At 40.5% G+C, this 18208-nt stretch overlaps 1 protein-coding gene across 1 annotated transcript; it reads right to left on the bottom strand.

The window, feature by feature from the left end:
• Positions 1–13946: 13946 nt before the first annotated feature.
• On the bottom strand, positions 13947–15653 carry rasd1 (RAS, dexamethasone-induced 1). Its single transcript, XM_080517439.1, has 2 exons — positions 15283–15653; positions 13947–15124 (listed from the first exon to the last, which is right to left on the bottom strand). Exons 1-2 carry the CDS (start codon positions 15551–15553, stop codon positions 14595–14597), a joined length of 801 nt encoding a protein of 266 aa, XP_080373565.1. The 5' UTR covers positions 15554–15653; the 3' UTR covers positions 13947–14594.
• Positions 15654–18208: the final 2555 nt, after the last annotated feature.

An 18208-nucleotide genomic window follows, 5' to 3' on the forward strand; every position in this document is an offset into this window, starting at 1 on the left:
CTGCAAAAGCAAACAGCTCTTGATCAAGAACTTGTGCCATAATAAGGTGATGTAATAGATGTGACACTATCTTTATCACACACACACACACACACACACACACACACACACACACACACACACACACACACACACACACACACACACACACACACACACACACACACACACACACACACACACACACACACACACACACACAGAGGTAAACAGCTGGAAAAATACTGAACTTCTCACCTGGTAGCTCGTTTCACTTTTGTAATAAAGCCATTAAAATATCTATCAGAGACATGCTGAAACATTGTGTAACAATGTCATCCAACAAACATAACAATGCCAGGTATACAGCAGCAGACATCAGAATGGGATGTACTGTACATTATATTTGTTATTGACTCTGTAATTTAAAGATTTATGACCAGGAAGGTTACATGTCGCAGTGAGCTATTCATTCGTCTGCTTTATTGATTGGTTTTAACTCGGCTTTCATCTACACTCACTCTGTTTGTGAGCCACGTTGATCTTACACATGTTTTGCAAGTGTTCATGCAGGAACAAAAAAAAGGCTCTGAGACAATCCAACACTGCTGGACTGAGCTGCACTGTGGATGATTTGCTACACTAAGCCTAAACTTGTGCATTAAGGAAAGATATTTGGATCCTTTTGGGAGACCATGGACAAGTATTTAGCTTTGTTCTTCGCAGGCAAGTAGTTGTTAACAACATACAATTTAACATGCTTGAATAGGAGTAGGAAGGAGCATGACCTTATTAAATCCTAAAGCCTCCATTGAGACATGTCAAAGGTATGTCGTAAAAACCTACTTACCGGTAAAAAAGAAAGCAAAATACTTATGAACAACCTAAAGGCCTAATGAACTTAATTGAACTATGCACGAGACAACGTGGTTATATCAGAGGTTTCTGGTTTTTTTTGTTTGTTTGTTTGTCAAAAGATGCAAAGACATCCCAGGAGACATCACAATCAAACACTCATATGTAATAAACACTGTATATTTTGCACATGTAATGACTTTTTCTCTTAAAAATATGTCATGAAGATACATGAAGTTTTGAGGAAAGCTCCTCAAATGTAACATGAAGACAAAAAAATGACTTTTTCAAGATTATTGTAGTTTTTTGGTAATGTTGTTTACATTTAGTTTACTTAGACTAACTGAAACATCAAGATGACATGAAAAAAGTCTATGTCAGCAGACAAGCAGGGACTAATGTACAGATTTACTGACAACACAAGTCTGTTAACTTAAATCTTTTTTGTGTTTCTGTTGTGTTTTTTGTGGGGTACCTTTGGTTGTTTACATTAGATTTGCATTAGCGTTCATTTTGCAATTAATTGAAAACTGTAATGGTGTTGTCCCTGATACCACCATGATAACCAACCTCAATGCCCCAGATCATAAAGGAGATGTTGCAAATTTTCAAAATAAAACACAACAATAAGCTGTTAAACCACTGGTGGTACTCATAGACCCAAAATGTGTTTCTCACCCCTCCTAACCTAAAGTTTAGAATGTTTTTGCATTAATGACCACAGAAGTGTTGTGGGCATCTTCAAAACCAACTGTTCTAAATGATGACCTATTAAGGCAACAAATAGAGATGTATGATAATAGTGTAATTGTTATTAGTTACGTAATTAAATTTTTTTCCTGTTTTCACAGCACACAACTGACTTCATTTTAGACTTTAAATCACAACAAATGACAGTGCATGAATCATCAATTTGCAACCTTTGTGACGTCCTCACAGTGGCAGAGTGGAGACATTTCAAGCAAACATTTCTGGAGCCATAGAAGTTTAACAGTCCAGAAGATTGTACAGTCGTATCCCTCATGCAACTCATCGCACAATATTGTATTTATGCTGCACATGTGTGTCACTTCAAGTATTTCCTGAATGAGCACTTGCTGACCATCTCTCTGTGTTGGTGGTGCCGGTTTATTTTGACGATAACAAAGCATCAAGGCGGAAGCAGTGGCATGCGGGTTCGGCGTGCTGATCAGTGAGAAAAGATTAATGACAACATGCACCTCTGTAACCTCGCAATAGTGGGCCATGACTACCGGTAATATTTCCTGCCTCTTAAATGTCATGCAACAGGCCTTTTCTGATCTGTGTCCAAAACAAATCCAGGTATCAGTGAAGTATGGTGGTTTCCACCGCTGGGAGTGATTAACCAAATCCTGGATAAAAAGGACTTTTTTACTTGTGGAGTGGAGACATCTTCATACTGTCCACCTTTCCACCATCTCCTTGCTTGCTCATGTGGAATTGTCGGGTTTTTTCTCTGTGAAGGTGCTTTGAAATGACTGTGTTGCATTTGGAGCTCTACAAATAAAATAAGATTGAATAATGGTGATCTAAACATAAAATCAAATTGGAGAGCATTATTTTATTTGTATTCTTTTATTACTATTAATTGAAGAGCTATTGTAAGAACCCTAATCAAGTTCAGCTGGTGGGAAATAGATGTTCTAATCTGCTATATTCTGGATACTGGCATTTTCTGAAAGAAATGGACCCATGATGCAATCACAACAAAGACTCCACGAGGATATAAATTAAAGCTAATGCCACTTTGAAGGGTACGTGTGTCATGTTGCTATCAGGAGGACTGAATTCGATTAATCCAGTAAAAGGGTGTTTCATTTAGTGCTACTACAACTTTGTTTAAAACTAATAGTTAGCTCGTGAGCAGGATGTTTGTGCAGAATATTGGGAGATTGAAGCTCTACTATTGTTTTAGCAAAGAAAAAAAAATCAAGCAATAAACACATTAAACCATTATAATGGAGTTTTAGCCTGTAGGGCCACTCGTGAGTATGTATGTATGTATGTATTTCACGAAAACTATTCACCCGAACTGCATGAAATCTTTAGGTTTGATTTGTCTTCATCCAAGGACTAATCTATTAATCAACAAATGGAGCTGCTGTTTTCCTCTGTTTCAAAATGTGTTTCATCTTGGAAGTCGTTTTCAAAAAGTTGCATTCTCAATGACAACGCTGTCATGTAAACAGGCACTCAAAATACAATGAAAGTTTTCCGTTTTCACTTGGAAAACGTCACGTAGACGGGACATGAGATCCAAACTATCTTGTAATAATGAAGAGTAATGGACTCTGATCTGTTTCATACCTTCATTAACTCAGTATGTTGACTGGGAACCAACTCTTAAACTTGAGATAAGAGCAGAGGTGTGTCCGAGACAATCGCTCACCACATGCTTATGTTTGCTATCCGAAGGCAGAGCATGCCTGTGAATCGAAGCAGCCGGAATCTGAACGTAAACACACAGGCTTCTGCCTGCCTCCTCGCATTCTCACGCAGCATATTTCAAAACAGAGGATAACACGTATTTGATTATAGCAGGCCTTTGGTGACTGTTTTGTTATGTTGCTGCTGTTTAATACCAAAAATATAGAATTACTAAACATCCAAACAGACACAGGCCCAAGAGTCCAGGAATGTTCAAGAAATTACAACAAAATAGATGCAGAATGACTGAAAAACAACACAAGACAACTGCTAAAGGATAGAAAACTAAAACTAAAACTAAATAAAAGTATGAAAAGTGACCTAAAACATCAAAGATTCTTAAAGGGCAGCAAACATATGCAAACATAATGAGAAATACAAGTAAAAAAAATTATGCAATATGACAGAGAAATATAACAAAATACAGTCACCAAAGACCTGCTTTAATCAAATACATGTTATCTGTGGGAGCCCTGACTAAAGCACTTCATGCCACTCGTTTACTAGTATTCCAAGGGAACCTACTTTCAGCCTTTAAGATGAGTCACTGGCAGCTGCCAAGGAAATTTTGAGACAACACAAGAGCCGAGAGTTTGAAAGGAGGCGTCGGTGCAACCTGCAGTCAACAGCTTGCAACCATTTTCCTTTCACACATTAAATAACTGATTAGCCTGAACGGAGCTGGCGCTGCGGAAAAGGGAACGGCAGCATGTGTCTGGAGACGTAAACATTCGCACGTGGTTTGTAGGATATCCTGGCCCAGCCTGTGAAGCCATACACCCACAGGTATTTACTGAGGGAGGAAGGACAAACCAAAGGGTTACTCATTGATCACTGCCCATCGTTTAGCTATTGACTGGAGATAGAATAATGAAACATTTCAGGATGGAAGAAACACACACAGTTCAACACAGAGGCACTCGGGAAAAAAAGACAATACTTGCTTTTGTTCCTGGAGCTTTAATAATGCGCTTTATTTTAATTATGGTATGTGTTTTTTGATATTTGGCACAATTACTAAATTGTCCAAACATAACAAGATTCATTTAGATAAAATCTTAGTTTTAATTTTCATTTTAAGCTATAATCTTAAGGGAGTACTATTCCTCAACAGGTTGACAAGTTTCCAGAAATAAAATCATACATGAACATCACTTGAGCCAAATAGTCAAATTCAACAGGGGGAAGATACTTTACAACATTTAAATTGAAAACACTTGATTTTGGCATTTTTTTTCTAAAAAGTTTTGCATTTATATGCCAGTGTTTTGAAAACAATGTCCATTTGAACAGGATGTAGTAACTATACCAGGCCACAAGTTGGTGTGGTTGTGTGTCATTTTACAAACAGTTGTACAACTGAAAATGTTGTTTTCCCCTGTTTTCACCAATTTAGTTCCTTTAGGTCATGTTTATACGACATTTTCTCGCAAAAAATGTAATCTATTGAATAAGGCATTCATGTAAATAAAGCCATCGTTTTCGATGAGAAGGTTCACTCAGTGTCTTAGTGTTTTATTATTTTCCCCTATAAATACAGAGCGCCATCTCTTCCTCCGCCCGCATGTGGTAACCATGCCAACAAAGAACACTACCGTGGATAATTACAGAAGTTACAAAGCCTGTACAACAAAATCTTCTGCTGTTTCTGTATTACCATGATCACCAAGAGGAAATATAGAACAACACACGTCACATGTTACTAGATCCTGTTTTGACTTTCATGGAGTATATGTATCATGTCTTCTCTCTTTTTGGTATATTTCTATATTTCTGTCCCCTTAAATAACTACCACTATAAGTTCAATGGTTTATTATGGACAGGGTCTTGGACTAATCACAGTCACCCATTCACACACCAATGAAGGCGGCGGCCATGCAAGTCACATCCATTGTGAACAGTTGTGGGTTCAGTGTATTGCTCAAAGACACTGAAGCATAGACAGATGGCAGATTGAGAGACCGACGAAGGCAACTCAGCCGTCGCCGTCCATATTGATAAATAGGATAAGATCATACGATTTGAAATGTGGATTATGCCCAAGCTTCTGGCTTTATTTAAACTTCAAAGACGATCTAGTTCTTCCAAATCAAGATAATGCTTATTGCCTTGAGGTTTTGAGGTAAAACTGTGAATGCTTCCAGGTAAAAAAAAAAGTACTAAAATGAAAACTCATCAGTTCAACAATGGCCAACAGTGACAAATTAAGCCTATGAAATATGTCAACACATGTTTTCACAAACCAAACATATCATAAGATGAGCACTATAATTATAACTTGTGTCCATCAAGATACTTGCTATGTAAACATTTAAGTCAATGAAATACATAGAAATTGCATAAATCAAAGCTGACTGTGACTTCACATTTGTCTCAGTTTTACACTGAGAGGGCTGCACGTGTGAAAAAGCATGACTGTATCATCATACCGAAACCAAAGAAAAGGCTACAACATTCCCCGAATCACAAGTCTGAGCCGATTATCCATGCGCAAATTGTCATCAGTAGTGTCGTCAACACTTAAACTGACCAAAAAAAGGCCTGTTTTTCTCCGCACGTGAGGTAGTAACACCGTTCTTTTATTAGAAAGCTCGCCTGATTTGGTTTGCTAGACCCGGAGCACTCAGCTCTGATTGAGTTTTGTGGATGGAAAACAAGGAACAAGCCCGTGTACTCTGCATTGAAATCGCTCACTGAAAGGGCTCGTTTCCAAATCATTTAAATTTTCATTAAAAAAAAAACATTTCATGCTGGAAATATTTACCCAGAGACACTTAATTCAAAATGGGCTACTCCACTGAAGGGTATTCACAAGAGAGAGCTCAGTCGAAACCACAACCACTCGCCACGTCCAGACCAATCATTCAGTAGCATATCATATCGAAGCTAATATATTTGTGTAAAACATTGGGGGGGTTTTTTCCTGGGAAGATTGGCTGCAGAATAACAGCTTGCTGATTGCAGTTTTCTAAACCAGATAACGATCCTTGTACAAGCTTTTTCTGTATTATAATAAACATTGGAAGACATCACCAAAGAAGCCTTCAGAATCAATGAATGCACAAACGGAGCAAAGCCCTGTTGATTTATAATCCATTCACGGAGGCTGTTTGTGTTTAAAGTTGCACTGTGGACAGTGGAGGACGTCTGTTCCATTGTGGAATTAAGCTCCAATATAGACTCGACAATCTTGTATATCAGCGATGTGCGTCAGTGTGTCTGTATCTGACCCTGCGAACACACACTCCCCAACTCACATCAGAGGCCACTTTGATAAAAGCACCTTATGTCACTCTTAATTGAATTTTTCACTCCTGTGTCTTGTCTGCTTCGGTCCAAAACCTTTGAAGGAGAAGATTATTTTCCACATGGCATAAATCACCTGTTTCTAATAACAAGCCCTGTTGCTCTGCTGCTGTCGATGTGAGACGTGATAACGGCCTTATACCGGGTCGTCATGAATCACGTGTTATTTTTCTGAAGCCAAACAAGTTATTGATCGATTCTCACAATGTGCATGAGTTGCATGTCCATACAGTAGCAGTTAGCAGATGAAGCTTGAAGCTTCATACCCGATAACACCCCGGGTGGGGTGGGGGGTGGCAGGGTAGCGTTAGCAAGCGGCTCACAAGTTTATGAAGGTCCCCATGAATACTACGTCATAAGAATGATATCAATGTCAACAGCATTCACATCTGTCTTGTTAAATCTGGCTAAATCAATGGAATTCAAATATAAAGTGCAATTATTTTTAACAAAACGAATTAAAAATTAAGGCCGATTACGTGAAAATGGACTTGAGAATGAGAATGAACTTTTTAAAAACAACTCCCAAGGCGGAACTTTTTGATAACACTCTGACTCTGTGTCAGTGGGGGGAAAAATGCAACTTTTCGAAAATGCTGCTACAGCCCATGTGCTCCAGAGTAAATAGTCCATGCGTGAATAGATGGACAATAACAACAAAGATTTCCTCCAGTGTCATGACTCCCAGTCCATATTCTCCTGGGACTCGTGCCACGTGTGTAGCGTGGTTTCATTACAAAACCATCATTCAGCACAAACTGGTGATATGGTCTGCTAACTACATTGTTTCCAGCCTTCATGTCACTTCTGAAACGCAAACTCAAAAACTATGTGTTTTTTCCTAAATGCTAATTTGTATCAGTAGCACGTAAATCAATTAGAATTGCTAATATTTTGTCCTCTTTTCATGCATAAACCTCTAAATGTCTAAAAAGACATATACAATCATTCAATGCACACCAGTAAGACCTATGAGTTTTGACTCCGGCTCACAGAAAGTATGCACGCAGAATTCGAGAGCGCGACGCTTGTCGCTCTGTCCTCTGCTAAGTGCAGCTGAGAACACTATTTACGAGAGCATGTGAGGAGGTGAACGCGGTTAACTCGTGCTGAACGCCGGTCTGAATTGATTCTTTTGGCAGAACAATGTTAAATTTAGACGGACAGACACAAACAAGCGGTTAGCACACACACACACACACACACACACACACACACACACACACACACACACACACACACACACACACACACACACACACACACACACACACACACACACACACACACACACACACACACACGCGCACACACACACACACACGCGACTCTGAAATTACATGCATGAGCAATTTTCACATGTTCATGTACGCGTGTGTGTCTGAACATGTGATTCAGAGTATTTTTTTTTGTTGTTTTTCTTCCTGAGAGAGAAAGAGGAAAATAGGATGAAGCACCTTTCAAGCTCAGGCTCAATGTTCTCTTCTGTTTCTAGGTTATGGTTTGAACGGTTTCCTCAGAGTTTACCTTGAAAGTAGAAATATTCATTTTGTGACTTTCACATGTGTGATTCCAAATATCCATCTCAAAATAAATACAGTATTTTATATTCGACTATAAGTCACACTTTTTTTGCTTTTTTTTTTTTTTTTATTAAATGTATGGCAATCAAATATTTCTACATTTTTATGATAATAATGATTTCATTGAGTGATTTCTTGAAGTTTGGAATTGTTTCAAGCAGATTGAGAACATCTTCAATGTCATGCTGAATAAATCAGTTGTAGTATTGTCTTTTGTAGCCCCCAGAAACCCAGTGATGTACAGGTGAAGAATCAGGCCCCATTTTTATAATTTACACCGGTTTCACTTTGGAATCCTTTTTTTTGGAAAGTTGCATTTTCAGTGACTCTGACCACTATTGTTGTACAAACGGACACCAAAAACACAACAAATATTTTCTATTTTCACTTAAAATTGTTGTTGTGCAAAATGGACCTTAACCAGCACAAACTCCCCAAAAAAAGGTTTGTGAACGAATTATTCTGGAATAAGACTCCGCGACCAGAGGTTATCATCCCCATAGTGAAGTACGGAGGAGATGGCAATATGTTATGTGGCTGCTTTCTTTCCCCAACACCTGAACCTATTACCATTATTATGTTTTCTCGATATATGAACGTGATTTCCTGTGTGCAGCAGTGAAATAATTACACTTAACATGGAAAAATAGGAATTATTGACTACCGTAGAATTTTTTGAGTGGTACATTCAGAGCTCAGACCCTAATTAACAAGGTTTATCGACTGTGCCTTGAAATGTCATTTTGTTTGCATTCGGTTGAGAACACTCAGATCAAACCCGACTTACAGAAATCAATGACATGAATGAATACAGGTCCAGTGGATTGACGATTTTAAATGATTGCGTTTGATTCTGAACCAATATGGCAGGTGCAGTACCTTCCGGTCTCTGAAGTTGTCTGGACTGTATAACTTCTGCATACGAAAGCAAACATTAAAAGCAAGCAAACATTAAAAGCACGTCGGTGTTACAGTTTAACTGCGGACGACTTCCTGTGGCTCGGTTACAGCCTAACCAGAATCGACCACTCCATGTGTTTGCCGAGTCCGGAGGTGGACGTGGGCGACTGCACCAGCCTGCTTTACAATGAATCAGCAGCCAACATCCACGATTCAGCCATCACGCATTCATACAATGCAGCTGCACGTGCATTGAAGTCCAGGTTGAACGCGGAGATGGGCTGCACATATGTAAGGAGAGAAAGTCCATTAATGTGTAAACGCTTCCTTTTTCAGTTTAGCATTAGCCATTCATGAAATAGTTGCTTCAGAGGTGCAAAGTTTAATCGCAGGTCGTTGAACTAAATGTTTTCACACTCTGTTAACTCAGTGGAGCATGAGGAAACACCAACAGGATGGATGTCTCTGGTTCCAGTGGGGAACCGTGAGATCCGATGATCATGATTATGGCCATTATACACCTCCATTTCCGATGTGGTACTGTGCAATCAAGTTTCCATTTTTAGGTTTCTTTTTTTAGGGTATTCTTGTATTGTAAAGTCCAACGCTGGATGATTATCATGTAAAAAAAAATTTATAACTTGGTTATTGCTCGTAACAATGGCAATGAAGACATCAAACGAGCGAACTACATTTTTCTCTTTAAAAGAGCTGTGAGAGTTTGTGACCTTACAGCTTTCGTCTTAACTTTTATCAACTTAAAAAAATTAAGTCCAATCACAAGTGATCATCACACACCTCCATCTGGCTCTCCAGCCCCTCCCAATTGGCTACCCGGAACGTTCACAAAATACATTTTTAACCCTAACCCTAATCTGATTTTCATTTTATGATCGCACACACGACTAACTTTCAAAAATAGCTTAATTTCCTGGCTGGAAAATGTCTGAAAATTTTAAAACAGCTGAAAAACCAAATACATCTGATATTGATAATATGATCAAAACCAATAAAAACTGAATTTTTTTTTTAATTAAAATATAAAGTATTTAAGAGTCAAAACTGACAGAAGATATGGCATAAAAAGGTGTTGTTAAAATGAAAAATGGATAAAGTAAAAGTGGCTGGAAGTGAATTTAATTCGGTGGAGTGTGACCTAAAACAGCTGTTATGGTCAGAAAAGTAGCAGATCCCTGTACTGGAATATCCCTTCTGCTCCAATACTCAATAAAATATTAACATTCAACATATTCTGGGTTTACAGAAGCTCACAATGCCAATAATTGCAAATTTTGGATTAACTTAGCAGTGATGACCATCCAGCTGATGTTGGGAAAATAAACTTGCACTTTTCTCCACTATTTCCAGACAATACAAGAAAAAGACACAAAAATAAAAAAAAGTTGAATTCCTGAAATCTAAAACAACAAGCTCTCTCAACACATTAGTGGGAATCAGGTTATGTCACTGTGTTTCCCAGGCCCATCTTGTCCGTTTCATCCGAGCCATGTCCGATTCTGCTGAGGAGCTCTGTGGAAACATAAATACATTACGGATTAAGACCGGCGCTGCCAGACACCCCGGGCCACACATCCTGTATGCGCCGCTCGGTGACATCTCAGTGTGGTAACAGTCGGCCCGTTGAGCCCAGCGTTGTGTAACGAGTGTCCACAGATTGGTCCCGTCAGCCTGAAAATAGACCTGCAACTATCAGGAGGCCGAGATGTTTCAGCTGCTGGTTTCTTCAAAAACATTCCACATTGATCTCAATCGGTCTGCTCCAGCGTTTGAGGGGAGACGTTACATAAAGATAACTTTGAGGCCACCGATGAATCTGGATGAGCTTTTAATTTGTTCTGGCTCAATGACAAGTTTGAGTAAATAGTTTTTCCGCTTGACTAATCAGTTCAGACAAGAATTCATTCGAGGAGAGTGCAAGGAGGATCCTCTCAGACGACGGCCGGAAGGACTTAATCGGTGGAAGCAAAAATGCATTGATGTCAAGTATCACAGGCACCATTGGCACGACATGTTGTGTAATTTTCAGAAATTATCCAGAATTAAGAGAACTCATTACAATAACTTGTTCAAGCAATCCTGATTTGTTTGTATAAATACTGAAATGCGGGACAGTCTGGCGGCTCCATCGAGACATTCTGCATAGTTGGAGTCAAGGGCCCTGTTTACGCAAATGTTGTTGCATTTTTGTCTCAAAAACACATCATGTTCACTCTGAAATGTTTTGAAAATGATTTCTATTGACATGGAAATGGAAATAACGTTGAAAATGATGTTGTAAACATGCCAGGCAAAAGGTTAGAGCATTTTAGAAAAGTTGCATTTGCCATGAGGCTGTGTCAATGTATTGACCTTGTGTAAGTCTGGGAGTCGAAGGCTGCATCTGAAAGTTCATGTTTAAAGCCATTTCATCCTGAAATGTGGAGACACAGAACAATTTCAGACGATTTCAATGAGTGTATTTATAACTGAGAAACTAAGTCACATTTGAATATTTTCTTCTCAATCTTTGCCACTCTGGATCAATAAGGACACGACGTTGAGATATTTTTACTTTTCTTTGTAGGCTGTATAATATATGTCAAATCAGCATGTGTTGGTCAGGTAGCATGTGGTTTCCTTCACAGCATGAAAAAGGTTGAATTTCTGTGCAACTCTATGATTCAAGGATTGTTTAAAATGACTTAAAGCGGCCTGAACGTGAACACTACATTTAACCAGACATTTTCTAAAGCACAATTTTAAATATCTATTGGTACAATCCACATATTTTCTTCCTGTTGTTCTTCTACTGGCACATTGTGTCCTTATGATATCGTTGCGAAATGGAATAAATCGTGTTACCATAAACTCATGGCGAGAAGTTGTGATCCTGCCTCCAAATATTTGATATTTTGGGAACTACTTTTGTTCGCCACATTAAAGATCGGTGCATAAATTTCATTCAGAGGGAAAACAATGTTACTCTTGGGATAATAGGCACAGACATGCATATTAATGCCGGCTGTAATTCCCAGAACGAATGCAGCCAGGAGTGGAGCACATGGTTGGAGGGCAGTGTTACAGTACGAGTGTCCCTGGCTCCTCACACCGTTCCTCTATCTGCACCATGCATCATGTTCTTCAAGGTGTACTGTATACAGGATTACTGAGAGTGGCGAGCAGCGTCATTGACAAACAGGGTGGGAAAAAGTACTGGACATCGTGTCTCTGGCTCATTTTCAGACTCCAAAAAAAGAATTAAAACTGTGATGAGAACAAACTGCAGGAGGTTGTAATCCTCCGAGGTGCTCAAAGGTTGTGTTTTTTTTTTTGTTGGGGTTTTTTTTGGCTGTTGCTCCTGCTCGCGGCCTGCAATTAAAATGCATGAGTACACTCCGGGAAGGATTCAGTTTTACTTTTCATGACGTTCAAGGCTTTTAATCTGCAAATTTGAAAGACAAGTATCCACTCTGTGATGCAATATCGAGTCGAATGTTGAGTACACAACAAGGTTTGAGGTCAGGATTTAGCAGAAGAAGGTGATTTGAGTACTTTCAGAAGTTTTCCATGATGGTTTAAAATAGACGGGAGCAGGGATTATGCGCTCTTCTTCCATTAAATTCATTGGAGGTTCACTGACAGTTTCAGATTACTGAAGAAAACCAGAAAAAGTGTGAGGATTATTTGAATTGTTACATTTTAACAGACATGTCAACCTAAATACATTCATCCAAAGTATCATGGCTGATATATTTCAGAAAAGTTGTGTTTCCCCCACCGTTTCCACACCGTTTCCTTGGACCGTTTTTGAAAAAGTCCACCTTTCGCAGCCATTTCCAAAAAGTTTTGTTTTCACTGATACTATTGTGTAAATGGACATCCAAAACACAGAAAAATTCTGTGTTATCACTTGAAAATGTTGTGACTGAGCCTTTCATTCCAATTAGTTGTGTTTCAGAAATGTAGTTGTTGTTTATTTTGAGTAAATTTTCTTCTTGATTCTTCTACTTCGCCTGAATTATTTCATACTTGGTGGAGTAGAAGTAGGCCAATTGGTTAAAATTTTCCAAATTGTTTGTGAATCGGTCCCATTTAATCAACATTTTCATTTGCCCATTTGCTCATTTATCATGTCATTTATAATTTGTATAGGATGAATGCATGGAAACAATTTATGGAATTTTACTCCATCATTGTTGATATATGTTGATATTACAATACGAATGATACATTTGCTACTGGTGCAGGTGTATAGACTTTGCTTTCACTGCAACAAAACAACTAAGTGCTAAAACTAATGTCTAACTACTAAAAGGGTGATACAGTTGTTGCAGGTTTCTTTTTGATTCCTCACAAACTGCTCTGAAGAAGAGGATTAAAGGGAACTTAAACTCAATAAGATTTGAAGTTGCTAAACCAGCAGATGGAGAATTATACACTGAAGCTAAACATAATGTGGATATTAAAGAGAGACGTCAGTCTTGGTACCCCCTCTGTGCGCCCCATCCCCATCCTTAAGACAGGGAAAGTGCAGAGGTGGAAATGGATCCTGAGCCCAAATGCCCCAGTGACACAGATGTGATGTTGTCACATCTGTTCAAACACTGGATTTATACTCTTCCTGTTCAAACACTGTATGTTCTTTATTTGGTGTTTGACTAAAAGGTGTGACATAACAGATAGTGCAGCTATAAGGATTTTTCATGATGCAAGATTTAGATTGCACACTAATAACATCCCAGTGTCATTTTACAACTATATGGGGACAATATGTTAGGCATTCTTCTGCTTTTAGCTCTCTTGGTGCATCTCAGAGTTGAAATTGAACACAGGTGTGGTGTTTGTTCCCTGTAATAATAAAGAACAAAAGAAACTTTTCCAAAATATACTTTTGGTTTATTCACGTTTTATTTTGTTTTCAGATTTTCTTTGACTTGATTGCAAAAAATGGAAAACAAAACTTTGACAATGACAAATAAATATACATTCACAATAAAAATAGATTGTAATAGAACATTCAAGTGTAGGTAGCAGTTACAAAATTCATGATAAGATGTAAACAACTTGATTTTCCTCACTATCTTTGCAACCTCGCCGCGCCAAGAGTCCCTCTCCTCTCTGGCTTGTGAAATGTAAAAGGCAAAAACGTCGACTAAACCACATTCTTTATTACGCAGCGATCGCGCGCGTATGAAGCCACGTCACACACTGAGCTCTGATTGACAGAACAAGCGAACATTCTCGGGTGTCTCGTGGGCAGTGCTTTGGACTGATGTTGGTTGTTTTATTTATTTATTCTTTATTTTTTGGCGGTTTAAAGCAGACTCGGTGCGTCCTCGTTTCAGTGTCTCTCGAAACGGGCGCTGCGTCAGAGCGCACGCCGGCACCGGGCGGCCGCGCGGCGTCTCCACACCTCCAGTGTCAGTCTGAGCGCAATCGGCCGCACAGGTCGCCTCTCAAACTGAGGCTTTATGTCTTCTCAAAAGACTTTAATTTTTTTCAACAAGTCTCGAGGTGCGCACTCAGCAGATCACGCATCTCTCTTTGTCCTTGCCCTGCCCGCCTCCTACCGCCTTCTCTTTAATGTACATGAGGTCGCTGTGCACGCTGGGTCTCCGCGCGCACGGCGTCACCATCCCGTATGCCTCCCCAATGTCCTTCATCTTCTTGCTTTTCAGGGACTTTCTGTGCAGCATGTCGCAGTACTGCACGGACACTTTCCTGTGCAGGTCGGGGCTCATCTCGTGAGGTAGCTTGGCCAGCGTGAACAGAGTCTGAAACATCTTATCCACGTTCTCGTTGCGCTTAGCGGAGATCTCGAAGTAGGCGCATTTCTCGTCCCCGGCCACCAGCTGCTCGATCTCATCCTGCTGCACCTCCCGGTGGAACTCTCGGTCCCCCTTGTTCCCGCAGATCACCAGAGGCACGTCGATGTTCTCCTTGATCTTGTTCTTCAGGCAGGACTTGGTTTCGAAGATCTGGCGCTTGAGCCGCTGCACCTCGTGGAAAGAGTCCCGGTTGTCGAGACTGAAGACGAGGATGAACACGTCGCCTGGTGGGAGAGAAGAAGGGGTGTTCAGGTTTAGCTCTCATTGCATTGAACGAAACGCTTTCTGTAGGTTAAATAACACACATATGTGCATGCTGCAAGCCGCGCGCTGCGAGACGCACATTACGCACGGCTGCACCAGGGAGGGAGCTGATGCCTACCTGTCAGGATGGAAAGCCTCCTCATGGCGGGGAAAGGATGATTCCCTGATGTATCCAGTATGTCCAGCTGGTAGACGTCTCCCTTGATGCTGTACAGTTTCCTGTGAAAGTCCTCGATGGTTGGCGTGTACTGCTCTTCGAATCTCCCGTTCAGGAACCGCGACACGATGGCCGTTTTCCCAACTTTGGTGGAGCCCAAAATCACCATCCTGTAGCAGTTCTTGGCGGGGATGTCAAAGTCGCTCTCGGAGGGTGACATTTTCTTAATCATCTTGTGTTTGTTTTGCGCAAAAAAAGGCGAGTGTGGTGCCTTATCGTTCTTTTTTTTTTAAATTCTCTCTTGATTAGAGATGTTCTGCTTTTCAGTTCTGTGCCTCGCTGTCTGAAATCCAGAGACGAAGCTTGGTCTTATTTAAAGCGCACGAAAGATCCCTCCCACCCGTGCACGCGTCACAGAACTATGCTGCTGTACTGAGAGAGAGACAGAGAGGGAGAGGGGGAGAGAAGGCGGACCACACTCCCTCTGGTGCGTCAGTCTGTTATTTCCAACGAAGGCTGGCCAGAGTAACACAACATACTGATCCCGTGGAAAAGTGCGCTTTTCCTGCAAAATAACTACTTACAGGGTACTGCTCCGAACTGTTTAGTGACGCATCTGTCCTGCATATTTGTTTGGACATCTGTTAAACTTGATGCATGTTCCCTGAATATAAAAGCAGAGCGCATTTTGTTTTGGTTTTTTTTAGCGGGAATTCATACTTTACACAGGAATATAAGATGCGTCTTCTCTGGTTTTGTTGGACTTGCATAATGAGAAACTGTACACAACTTCAAAATTGACCTCCTCAACTTCGTCGTTGACCAACTGAAAAATTTGATCTCCTACAGTCCCCCACGTGACCAGAAGGGGGCACTGATGCGACTATTGTTACCCGAATAAAAGGCAGGACAAATTACCTTGTGAGGAGGAAGAAGATGAGAGGGTTTGTGTGAAAGCATATCTGTCCATTTGTCTAGTTTAATTTAAAGCCCCACCCCAATGTGTTTTGTGTTTCTCTCTTCTTCACCACAGGTGCTGCAAATTATTGAAAAAGAAAATCTACCATTTCCACCTTCATTCATCTGTATTGAACAACAAGAGTCATTACTGGGGAGGAGAGAGCAGAATGGACGTGGTGGAGGGGGTCTGTGAAGGGTCTGCAGCAGCAGCAGCCCGTAATCCTGAATGGAGAGGAGGAAGAGGAGGAGGAGGAGGAGGGGTAATTGGGTTAAACCACAGGCGCAGGAACCGTCGATTCCTCCCTGTGACACACTGACACAGAATGGTGAAAATGACAAAAGATTAGCTCGAAATGTAACCGATTTCTGGTTGTTATGTTCCTCCGGGAAATGTCTATATAAAGTACTTTTGGGTGAAATTGGACTTGTATGGCGTCTGTCAGTCAAACAAGCTGCTGTACAAGGCCCTCCATATCCCCCTGGAAGCAACTTGGGTTTTAGATCGAGAATCGAACTACGAAACATGAAGATTAGATGACACCTACTGTATGTAGCTTCTCCTGACTTTCTCGGGGTCTTGGTGAATCATCACTCAATCCTACAGTGTTGTACACAAACCTTTGACTTCTAAGATTCTTCCTCTCAGTTTGGGGTTTTTTTCTGGGTGAAGACTCCATGTTCTTCCCGTGTGTGTGAGCGTTGTCCTCCACCTTCCGACACAGTTTCCCTCCTCAGTCAAGAAACATGGTTTAGAAGTTCATTGGTGACTTTAAAGTTGGCTGTAAGTGTGAGGTGATAGATCGTTGGTCTGATCCGGATTCTGGATACACCCATCAGCTGTGATGGGTGTATGGATGGATGGCACCCACACGGTGCTGCATTTTAAGAGCCCGAAAAAAGGTTTTTGAAAATGGGTTCCAGGGTGGGGAAATTTTGGCAAGGCGATATGTTGAATTTGTCAAATATGGGGATGAGCAGGAGTATTCTCTGTGTCTTTTCTATAGCAGTTACAGTGCTACAGAAAGGCCTGGCAAATGTACTACATAGTTTAGAGTTTTGGCTTGTGTGGACAGGGTCTTATTGTTGATTCTTTATAATCCAGTTTGTTGGATTGTTCCAACCAAGTCTTATACAACTTAGAATACCTTCCTTCCTATTTTAGAAAAATACACTGAATTACACGACTTTACAGAAAAGTGCAATAGACTTCACATGTAAGATTATAATGACATGATTTAAACAGGTCGTGATCCAACGTGGGCTGGTCTGAGGTATGAAGCTCCAGGGCTGAAAAGGAAAGTTCTCGTGAAAAGTCCCTGTTGATAATCGATAGTTGTTGCATGCTTTGTCAGCAGGTAAACTCCCTCTGATGTTTTTATGCGATTTGAAACCGCTGGACGATTCAATTCAGCTTGAATCAGGTTAAGAAAGTCGACTGCAGCTGCTGTGTTTAACCCGATGTGTTTCATGACCTCACCACCTGTAGGGGTATGTTGTCTTTCTGAGTCATGATCCAAAACCTGATCCAAAGTGAGTGTGTGTATTTTCGGGTACAGCTGCACTGCAGAAGGAATAAATTGTTCTTACAACTGTGACAGTGTGTTCCTTCTCCAGGGGGCTGTCTGCAGTGATCCCCAGTAGGATACCCAGACAGGGCAAGGACATGAACAAGGTTTGCTTGGAACAGAATCCAGCTCACGTATGAAATGAACGAGAGGTCGGCGTTGAAGAAGGGAAAAGGGGAGGGAGGAAGAAAAAAAAAGACAGGACGGTTTGTTTTGTCACAGCTACGTCAAGAGGAAACCAACAGAAGAATGAGCACGCACAGTTCAAGCCTCAACGGCGCAAAGCCGAGAGCAATGACTGGAACAGCAGGAAGTACCAGGATGTGAATGACTTCAGGTTATTAAGTGACGACAAAACGCAT

Source organism: Blennius ocellaris (assembly GCF_963422515.1).
Source record: "Blennius ocellaris genome assembly, chromosome: 21".
NCBI lineage: Eukaryota > Metazoa > Chordata > Actinopteri > Blenniiformes > Blenniidae > Blennius > Blennius ocellaris.

Coding starts and splice junctions, on each gene's coding strand:
- rasd1 (XM_080517439.1), bottom strand. CDS start 15,553: ATGATTAAGAAAATGTCACCCTCCGAGAGCGACTTTGACATCCCCGCC. Junction 15,125..15,282: donor GAGGCTTTCCATCCTGACAG/GTAGGCATCAGC, acceptor CTCTCCCACCAG/GCGACGTGTTCATCCTCGTC.